The 10,920-nt window shown below is 34.4% G+C and overlaps 2 protein-coding genes across 2 annotated transcripts; both read left to right on the top strand.

The window, feature by feature from the left end:
- LOC112040835 (cytochrome P450 81Q32) lies at window positions 1-3,428 on the top strand. Its single transcript, XM_024073761.2, has 2 exons — window positions 1-1,044; window positions 2,648-3,428. The coding sequence occupies exons 1-2, from the start codon at window positions 94-96 to the stop codon at window positions 3,266-3,268; spliced, it is 1,572 nt and encodes a 523-aa protein (XP_023929529.1). The 5' UTR covers window positions 1-93; the 3' UTR covers window positions 3,269-3,428.
- A 4,495-nt stretch (window positions 3,429-7,923) lies between these two features.
- LOC112040833 (MFP1 attachment factor 1) lies at window positions 7,924-8,767 on the top strand. The gene is made up of 2 exons (XM_065766206.1): window positions 7,924-8,102; window positions 8,152-8,767. The coding sequence occupies exons 1-2, from the start codon at window positions 7,996-7,998 to the stop codon at window positions 8,546-8,548; spliced, it is 504 nt and encodes a 167-aa protein (XP_065622278.1). The 5' UTR covers window positions 7,924-7,995; the 3' UTR covers window positions 8,549-8,767.
- The last annotated feature ends 2,153 nt before the right edge of the window (window positions 8,768-10,920 follow it).

Raw genomic sequence — 10,920 nt, 5'->3', positions numbered from 1 at the left:
TTTTCCGCTCTATGCAAACCGTCTGAGACCAATGATCTCTATCTAGAAACGAGAAACTCTATAATAAGTAACTTCTCAGTCTTCAGAAAGAATATGGTAATAGCAATAGTACTGGGACTAGTACTAATGGAAGGAGCTTCCTGGTTTAATTTTGCACTTTTATTCGTCTTCTTACTTGCAGTATCAAAGTTTGCCTTCAAAAGACCTGCAAACCCAAGAAACCTCCCTCCAAGCCCACCTGCCCTACCTATTATAGGTCATCTCCATCTGCTTAAAGAACCCCTTCACCGAACTCTGCATGAACTCTCTGAGAAATATGGCCATGTCTTATTTCTCCGATGTGGGATCCGTAAAGTTCTAGTAATCTCTTCACCTTCAGCCGTAGAAGAATGCTTCACAAAGAAGGACATCATCTTTGCAAACCGCCCTCGAATGCTAGCCGGGAAACACCTTAATTACAACTACAAAACAATAGGGTTCTCCTCCTATGGTGACCACTGGCGAAACCTCAGGCGCCTCACAACCCTAGAGCTCTTCTCTACTAGCCGCCTCGCCATGTTTACCAGCGTTCGCCAAGACGAGGTTAGACTATTGGTGAAGCAACTGTTTCAAGACTCCTCTAGAGAGAAACCAACAAAGGTTGAGCTGAGACCAAAGCTTTTGGATCTTAGTTTCAATATCATGATGAGGACAATTGCTGGGAAGCGATATTATGGGAAGGAAGTGGTGGACCAAGAAGCCAAGCAGTTTCAGATTATCATGAGGGAGGTGACACAGCTTCAAGGGAGTTCAAATTTAATTGATTTTTTGCCAGTGCTACAATGGGTGGATTTTCAAGGGTTGGAGAAGAGGATGGTGACTTTAAAGAAGAAAATGGACAGGTTCTTCCAAAATCTCGTTGATGAGCACAAGAGAATGAGAGGCAGTGCTTCTAGTCAAAGTGTTAATGAAGTGACAAAGATGACATTAATTGATGTTATGTTATCACTGCAAGAGATAGAACCGGAATTCTATACCGACGAAATCATCAAAAGTGTTATACTGGTAAGTATATGTCTTTATCAGTTAAACCTAACAAAATGAGACATTATGCTGTTAGTGTCATTTATTTCCATTAGATGATGAATTATTGGTTGCTCCTTTTCGATATCATTGTCCTGCTATAGTGTTGATCTAATCTTCAGCCCGATGAATAAGATTATCAAGATCTTCTACCAAAAAAAAAAGTCTTTATAAAGTTCTCTTGGTTATTAGTCTTGATAAAGATGTCCATTAAAAAAAGAATTATCACCACTAACAAGCACAAGTTTTTTTTTTTTTTTTGGGGATAAAGCACAAGTTAATTATAAATGGAAAATACTAAAGCAAAAAATTATTTTATAAACTAGAGATATATATGGTGAGTAGTTATTAGTAAGTAAAAATGTGATATTAGTGATAGGTCTAGATAATAATTAGTAAAAATATATCATATTAATAATTTGTAAAAATACTATAATATAGTTTGTAATATGGTGATTAGCTATTAGTAAATAAAAATATGATATTAGTGATAGGTCTAAATAAAAACTAGTAAAAATATGTCATATTAATAATTTGTAAAAATATTGTGATATAATTTGTAACGATGTATTACTCTAAATAAATTGACAATTAGTCCTTTTATTGTGCACATTATACAATAAAGATGGCCTTCACTATTTAGGTGCATTTTCTACCAATAAAGTGCATAAGGCGATATATCATATACGCCCTCCGTCCCAATTTGTTTGTCCTGTTTGAAAAGACAAATTTTTTAAGAAAATATCATTTATTGTCTTGTCTGCTTCATAAAAATATATAAATTTACAAAATTGCCCTTAAATAAATTTATCAGTTTTTTTTTAAGAGTTATTCTTAATGAGGCAACTAAAAGTTGCCCCAATTAAATTGATTTTTTAAATATTTATTAGTTTTTTTTTCAAATATTTTTGAAAATAAAGTAAGGATATAATAGAAATATTAGTAAATTAATTAGAAACAAGACAATATTTTGGTACATCACAAAATGAAATAATAAATGACAAACAAACTGGGACAGAAGGAGTAATTATTATTATTGCTTTTAGATTTAGTGATTGATACTTGTTGTTGGACGCTCTTTTTGCGTGGAATCAATTAATAACTTGTTCTATTGATCAATTAATCTGTTGCCTTAAGGATTTTAGGCTTAGGGTTTAAGATTGAATAATGCTAAAGATACAAACTATTTCACAAAAATTTTTACAAACTATTAATGTGATGAGTGAATATTAGTAAATAAAAAAATGATATTAATGGTGAACTTAAATGAAAACTAATAAAAGGTTGGTCACATCAACAATTTAAAAAAAATATTATAAAATAATTTGTCTGTAACATTGCTCAATAATATTTGTATTATGAGATTTTCTATTCCTCGGTAAATCTCTTTTAATTAGAATGGTTCCCACTAACGAAAGCATACATACAAACCCCACTAAATGTATATAATGTAGCATGCCAAGTTCTCCCATTGCAAATGATAGTAAACCATCAAGATATGGAGTAGTATTATCCACACTAGCGATTATTATTTGAACTCCATATACGTGCTCAAGTTGTAGCTCTCTTCCAAATGTGTGTACAGGCAATGCTAATTGCTGGGACTGAAACTTCATCAACAACCATGGAATGGGCACTCTCACTTCTTCTTAAGCATCCAGAAACAATGCACAAGGCTTGGGCTGAGATAAACACAAATGTTGGACAAGCCCGCTTTTTGGATGAATCAGACTTAACAAAGCTGAACTACCTACAAAATGTAATTGACGAGACACTTAGGCTATTCCCACCAGCCCCACTTCTTATACCACATGAATCATCTGAAGAATGCACAGTCAGTGGTTTTCTTGTGGGACAAGGCACAATGTTACTAGTTAACTTGTGGACCATTCACAGAGACCCTAAGCTGTGGGTTGAACCAGAAAGGTTTAGGCCAGAGAGATTTGAAGGTGTAGAGGCTGAAGGGTATCGCTATCAACTACTTCCATTTGGCGTAGGAAGGAGAGCTTGTCCTGGAGCTGCTCTAGGTAGACGAGTTGTAGGGTCGGCATTAGGAGCACTGATTCAGTGTTTCGAGTGGGACAAGATTGGTGGGAGTGAAATCAACATGTTGGAGGAAGCGGGAATTGTCATACCCAGAGCTGAGCCATTGGAAGCTCTGTGCAAACCACGCCAAACTATGATCAACCTCCTTTATGATTTGTGAATTCTATATGTAACTATGCAATTTCCTAATATCATGTATTATGCAAAGCACTTTGGCATAGGCATATGAGAACTGTCCGAATCTCCTTTGTTAGTTAGTTGATTATTAGAACAAATAAGAATTTTATAAGAACAATATAGTAACTAAATTTATTTGTAGACTTTCATGCTTAAACCATAGTCACATATTCTTGAAATTTTATGGAACTTTATCCTAATTAATTTCCTATATTTCAAAAATATCCCAGTCAACCCTAATTAATTAACCTGAAGATGTAATGTTCATCCTATTCCAAAATTTATTCTTAAATTTTCTTTGTTTTATTCCCATATACTGAGTATGAACTGTTGAGTTGAGTATTTAAGATTCCTATAGTTCACCACAATCATAGAGCAACTTGGTTATACTAATTCCATAGTTTGCATACATGTCTACTAGCTAGTACAAATGTCAACTGGGGAGTGAGAAGATATGTACATATACTACTCTATTCCGTTAGAGAAGTCACGGGTATATTAATTCTTATCTGTAGCATTTATGTTATGTACACACATTTATATCTGGGGTGTGTGAGTCATTCAATTCAGTTCTTGCTTATAGTGACTCATTGTCTATTATTGCCACCTACAAGCCATCTACTACAAGTCTACAAGGTACTGATTTTCCAAACTCAGTTTCTCTCTTCTTCTTTTTTCATTTTTGTTCTGAACACGTGTGGAGGTCTGAAACAACTGGTTATTACTCTTTTTTTCTTTATTTATTTAATTTTTATTTGCCTGTGCCCTGTGGGCTGTGACATCTACTTATACAATGAATTCTTTTAAGTGATGGACCAGACTAACAATAAATTGGACCTCGTATCTTGATGAATGTGGACAGACACACAGTAATTTGCTGCCTGGAGCATGAACATAATTGATAATTGTAAGGAACCTGCTGGTGGACACGGGCCCGAAGCCTGTTCAACCACATAACTATTAACTACACCTGTAACTGTATTGTAATAGGAGTGGGAAAAGAATAACGAATGGCATCTACATTTTCAATTTTCCCTAGAAAAATCACTGCACGTTTTTCCTTTTAATTTTGATGACCTTGAATTCTTAAATTCAGGGACGAAACCAAGGTTCAAATTTAAGAGGGCGAAATTGTTTGTTCAAATATTTTTAAAAATTAGAATATCAATACTCGAAGTTGACAAAGTTATATATTAACATTAATTTCTTAATTATTATTTGTGTTTTTTCTTTTTAAAAAAAATTAATAATAGGATTTTATAATCAAGAGTTTTACAAGTCAATTAACACGTCTTAATATTTTTAAAGTCTAACTAATGTGTGGATGAAGCGATCAATATGTGGCATAGGAGTTGTCTCTATGCCTATGAGGGTGGAGTCATTTGAGAGGAGCATAGAACTCTCAAGTGAAAGGGAGAAAATGGATAAAGGTTATTGGGTTTTTGTGATTTTTTTTGCTAGGATTTTTAATTAATTTATTGTTATTGTTTTTACTTAAACCGGATTTATGATTTGTCAAAAGATTTTCTTATTATCGGGATATGTACATTTTTTTTTATAAATTTTTCTTGTTATCTATTTGTCGGATTTCTTGGGTCAGTTTGTAAATTTTTTAGAAAATGGGGGCCAAGTATATAAATTTAAGAGCCAGAATTAAAATTCTTTTTGTTAATATACATACTAATTTTTTTTTTTTTCAAAGGTTGGGGGTGGGGGGGGGGGGGGGGATGACCCCCTCTACCCTTGAGTAGTTCCGTCCCTGCTTACATTATGTTTGGATCAAAGATAATAAAGGAGATGAGAGTAAATGGGAAGGTACGTAGTCAAATATACTAAAATAAAATACTAAAGTATACTTATAGCTCATCGAATTTGGGATTGTTTTTATTTTGATCGTTAGTTGAGAATTAGAGATTGCCTGAAGTTGGAATTTGAGAGAATTTTTTTGTTAACAAAAGATCTATTAGAAGTCTATAATTTTTACCACTGCGCACATTTAATATGATAGTTTACTCCACAAGTACAAAGTTCTTGTAAGGTGGGGAGCAATGATTATGGTTCAAGTCTTCAAGGAAGAATTTCACACACATATATACTAATTAGATTAGACTATAGAAGAATTCTATCCTGTATTAAAAAAATAAAAGGCTACATTTTTTTTTATATCATCATTTTATATATATATATATATATATATATATATATATTTTAGTTAATTTGATATGTAGAGCTACTAATAATATTAAACTAGGCTAGTTTAAACTAATTAAAAAACTCATGGTCTTTCTAGATAGAGTAATGCAATACTAAAAAATTCTAATTAAATTAAGTTTGATCTTCTCTAAACAAATCCTAATTACATTAGATAAGTTTTTTCTATAAATAGTCTCTGTAAGGACTAAGTTTGAGCACTATTCTTAAGGGATAAGCGAATTCATGCCCAGCAAGCCCAATACAATAAATTTGTAGAAATTGAATAGAAGAACTGGGTTTTGATGAGTGTAACAACAGTTGAAGATGATTTAAAGAATGAATAAGTGAAACAAATATGGACTTGAGCAAGCAATTCAATCTTCAGCACTAGTCCGAGGAGTTTCAACTTATTATTTCTTGAGTGATTGTGACAATAGTTACAAAGTTAGTTCAGATTGCTACAGTGTTTTATCTAGTAAAATCTCCGATCCCTTTTCTCAGATCTCTTTCTTTCTTATATACTACTTTCCTCCTTCATCTCCACCATACACATGCAAGTCATATCTGGCGTTGTTGGTCTTTGTCACATCAACCTCCTCCCAAAACTCTTAGGTAGTAGTTGTGAGTCTAAAAAACCACTGCTCAAGTATTATTTTTACATTAATGCGGCCAGAGTGTTAGTTGTGGAGCATTTAATGTGAATGCAGTAGCTTTTTCTGGAATTGCTCTACTGCCATGCTCTAGTGTGCCTACTTGCTATACTTATCTTTTTCCTTGAAGTGCTTTGGAAGATCGTCTTTGCTGGTAAATCACTTTTCTTCTACCTCAGCTTTGGCTAGCCGAGGACAGAGCTATCCTCGGCACGGTTTCCTGGATTGCCATGATCACCACTGTCTTCTTCATATGCGATTATGAGCCTCAGCATGGGCCTCAGGGCCAGTACAAAAAGTGGATGTATATCACTGAGCTCTATAACCCCACAATCTCTATTTTAAATTTTTATTTATTAATTGTATTTTTTTGACAATGATTATTTATTAATTATAAATGTATAAATATAATCAAAATTTTCCGTGTATTTGTCTGGTGAACAAAGGTAGTTCATTTTGTTTTCTTACAATGCCATTTATTTCCCCTCCAACCCAAATATTAGCGAGAGGCAATAGGTTCTTTTTTTTTTTTGAAATCAGAGGCAATAGGTTCTAAATTGCTAAATGACCCAAAACCAAAAGTTAATCTTAAAAAATCCCTAATTTTTTTTAGAAAAGAAAATCCTTAGTTTAATGCTAAGAATAAGTGTCACCTAACGTGTATGATGCATCATCCACACCTAAAATTCCAGAATCCAGACCAAAACAATATACCATGTCAAACACAAATGACACACATAGTACGTAAAGTTTCCCAATGATCCCAACCTCTCAACCAAAAAAAAAAAAAAAAATACAAAAACATCTAGTAACAAATTAAATTAAGAACAAAAAGGTAAACTGTCCCACTATCACACACAAATCATCAAACTAGTACTTACTTCTAAGGTAACCCATTACCACTTTTGATGTCACCCAACCATACGCTACTAGAAGGAATTCAATGTAACAAAATATGTACCATCTATCTCCCATGAAATGGATCCCACACTTATAAAGTCCATTATCTTGTGAGAAAAATATTATACATCTAATTACACAAAATAAAAATCTATAGATCACACATTAGAAATTTTATGGTTCAATTAACATTTCTACTCTACTCCCCACTCTCTCCCTCCCTCCCACTCAATCCGAACAGACTATTAAGTAATTTGCGATCAAACATAGGAATAATTAAGAATTTTAATAGCATTCTCAAATAGATTATCTCATTCTAAACGCACTATTTAGTGTTTTCAACAATTTACATCCAGAGTTAAAAAATTCTCATCTCCAATTATCCAACAAATGCATCATTGGTGGTGTTTTATAATTGTAGTTTGAAGTTTGAATCTCACCTCTCCCATATTCAACATGTAAGAGAAATAAAAAATGCAAAAATTTTATTTTTGTCTTTAAATTTTATCAAAAATTTTGTTTTTCATCTCTATGAAAATTTCATTTTTCATCCCCAAACTATTAAAAATGTTTTACTTTCTTTTCTTAAATTTTACTAAAAGTTTGTTTTTGCCCTTAAATTAATAAAAAATTTATTTTTTTATTTATATTTTTGTCTTTAAACTATTAAAAAATCTTCACAAAATTTATGAATGAAAAATAGTTTTCTAAAGTTTATAAACGAAAAACAAATTTTTTGTAAAATTTAAACACCAAAATCATATTTTACTCAAAATAATAATAATTATTGAATTGAAAAAAGAAAAGGAAAAAAAAAAAGCAAAAAAGACAAAACTCTGTAGAGCCACACACAAGGCTCTTCCCCCAAATCTTTGATCTATTTAATACTAAAAAAATCAAAATAAAAATCTCCATCTCACTACGCTCCCCAACAATTAAATTTGAAAATTTCATTTTGGTCCCCAAAATGACAGACTCGGAGAGCACAATCGCACCCCCAACCCCAGAAATGGAATCCGAGTACCAAGACCACGAACAACAACAACAACCAAACCCAACCAAAAAGCCAACCAACAATGGCAACACCACCACCACCACACCACCACCACCACCACAACAATACCAATACCTTAGCGTTCAGCATATGGCCGCCGACGCAGCGCACGCGCGACGCCGTGGTGTCGCGCCTCGTCGAGACGCTCTCCAAGCAATCCATTCTCTCCAAGCGCTACGGCACCTTGCCGAGCGACGAGGCCTCCTCGGCGGCGCGCCTCATCGAGGAGGAGGCTTTCTCCGCCGCCGCCGCTTCCGCTTCCGCCGAGGACGACGGCATCGAGATCCTCCAGGTGTACTCTCGCGAGATCAGCCGCCGAATGCTCGACACCGTTAAGACTCGTGCCTCCTCCGCCGCTGCTTCTTCTGTCGACGACGCCGGAGCTGCGCCGCAGACTCCGTCTCTCGAGGCTGCTTCCGCCACCGCTGCCAGTGAGGATAACTCTCCTACCGTCACTGAATCTTAATATCTCTCTCTAGGATTTAGCTTTTCTGGTATGCTAGGGTTTCTGTTTCATTCGGAATAGTATTATATGCCACATTGAGATCTGTTTGTACTATTTATGCATTTTCTGTTCCTTATATTATGATTATGATTATGATGATGATGTTGTAGCCATTATTATATTAATATCTGGAGTATTTTTCTTTGTGAAATAATCGTAATGCAGTTCGATTTCTCTGTTTTTCTCTGTATTATTTGGTGTATTGGAATTATACCCTAATTTGTTAGGAATTAGAGATTTTGCTTGAACAATGTATATACCCTAACTTGTAAAAAAAACAATGTAATTGAGAGAATGCATAATGAATTGATGAATGAGAGTCCAAGGTATCGAATTGGAAATGAATTTTTCATTAGTATAGCTCATTTAGATTGTTTTTTGTGAGCTAGATCAACTTTGCAAATGTTAAGTTATTGATGATGAATTGGATTTGAAAATTCGTTATTTACAGATATCTTAATTGTTTCCCCAATTTGTATTAGGTTTAGTTCTTAATGCTGTATCTTGTCTGAAACCCAGGCCTTTTATCACGATAGGCTTGTTCCGTACCTTGATCCACTACTGTATCAATAGCATTTCGTGCTGTGGTTTAGGACACAAAGGGTGTGGTTTAGAATCCCAGAGTACGTCTTCTCGTAGCCTTGACTCCACAAGTACTGATGGAGGACCAAGAAATTACCCAACCTCATACATCTGTAATTGTCACAATGGTGTTGTCAAAACTTGCTAGAACATGAATAACTCCTTTTGGTATTCTATGTGTAATGGTTTTGCCATATTTTATTGGCTTGTAAATATAAGTCAGAATATTTACATAATGTACTGTAGATATGTATAAGAAAAAAAAAATAGCCGATACTTCTCTTCCTACGGATGTGTGTGCTATGGCTGCTGTCCTATTGATGAAGACTTGGCTTGTGTTTAGTTTCTCATATTTGAAGTGAGATGAGAAGATGACTGTATGGTTAATTCTCTGTGCCAAGGACAGTCTAATTGGTGGATCATGTAGTATGGCATATTTTTGTTTACTTTATGCATAGCATTGTCTGGTTTAAAAATTATCTTATAAATTTTTCCCCACTAGACTATAATTTTCATTTGTATTGGAAAAAAATGGTAGCATATGTTTGCATGTGATCCTGCTTTTGTGTGTGTTTGTCCGTGACACGTGTGCTCTTATTCCTTCTGGCCCTTAATTACAATTATCCATTTGCTTGCCAAGAGCCATGTAGCTCAGTAGCATTGCCTGGTCTCCCCTATGAGTCAAACCAGGTTCAAATCCACCCTCTCCCACTTGTAACATTGAATTATTAACTACCAAAAAAATTCCATTTTACTTGTCCTTACACCTTGTCTATATGTGTATTAGGAGAGAAAGGTAGCATGTACGTGTATGTGATCTTTGCTTGGGGTGTCAATGTCAATGTGTCATGCTGTTGCAATATGTGGCATATATTTAGTCCTCTTAATTGGTCAAGGTTTCTCTAGAGTCAATCATTCTTTTCATATGATCAGCATGATTCTTGCATCATAACATTGTTGAAATTTGGCAATGCAAGACTTACTTAAAAGAAAGTACTCTTGCAATGAGATGTTTTGAACCTTTTCATGGAGTATTTTGCTCCAAGTACTAGAAGCAGTTATATTGAAGGTTATTTTATGCTTTTGGAACTCTTATATTTCTCATAATCTAGTTGATGCTCCTTAAAGATTGAAGAACACTCACTCTTTTATGGAGCTGCAACATTCATTTCTGTGTAGATGATTCTAGGACAGACATGAGTTTTTTTGGAATAAAGATTCCCCCCAATTGAATCTTCCAATTCCCTCCAATTTTTATTTAGATGTAAGATGTGGCATTTACAAATTAAATAAATGTCATGTGTCGCACATCTGGATAAAAATGGGAGGAAATTGGAGGCTTCAATTGGGGGGATCCTTTCTCGGGTATTTTCTGGTTAGTGGATGTACATCCTGATGCACTTGCAGCGCTGCTTTGTGTTGTATACATAGGTGAAAATTGAGCAGGCGCCACGCCTCCTGTGTGGGCTTAGGATCTGCTTACAAATGGTGCTGTGATAGAATGTGATCTATTATGGGGCAAGATATGACTTTTAGTTTCTATGTTTACACCTCGAATTAATATTTTTGTGCTTTTTATCAAGTTGATGTGTTATTTAGATACTGTGTGGTTCAGTTTGCAATAGGTGAATGTCATCATAATTCTGAGTTCTCTAATTGATGATGTTATTTGTTTTTCATCCGGTCTCTCTCTCCCTCTCGCTCTCCCCATCTCATATGGATGATCTTTTTGATACTTTTTTTTTTTTTTT

The sequence above is a fragment of the Quercus suber genome, unplaced genomic scaffold, assembly GCF_002906115.3.
Source record: "Quercus suber isolate HL8 unplaced genomic scaffold, Cork oak 2.0 scaffold_690, whole genome shotgun sequence".
NCBI lineage: Eukaryota > Viridiplantae > Streptophyta > Magnoliopsida > Fagales > Fagaceae > Quercus > Quercus suber.
The sequence above is the reverse complement of the archived record's forward strand: the minus strand, read 5'-3'. Positions and strand labels throughout refer to the sequence as shown.

Coding starts and splice junctions, on each gene's coding strand:
- LOC112040833 (XM_065766206.1), top strand. CDS start 7,996: ATGACAGACTCGGAGAGCACAATCGCACCCCCAACCCCAGAAATGGAA. Junction 8,103..8,151: donor CCAACCAAAAAGCCAACCAA/CAATGGCAACAC, acceptor CCACAACAATAC/CAATACCTTAGCGTTCAGCA.
- LOC112040835 (XM_024073761.2), top strand. CDS start 94: ATGGTAATAGCAATAGTACTGGGACTAGTACTAATGGAAGGAGCTTCC. Junction 1,045..2,647: donor TCATCAAAAGTGTTATACTG/GTAAGTATATGT, acceptor ATGTGTGTACAG/GCAATGCTAATTGCTGGGAC.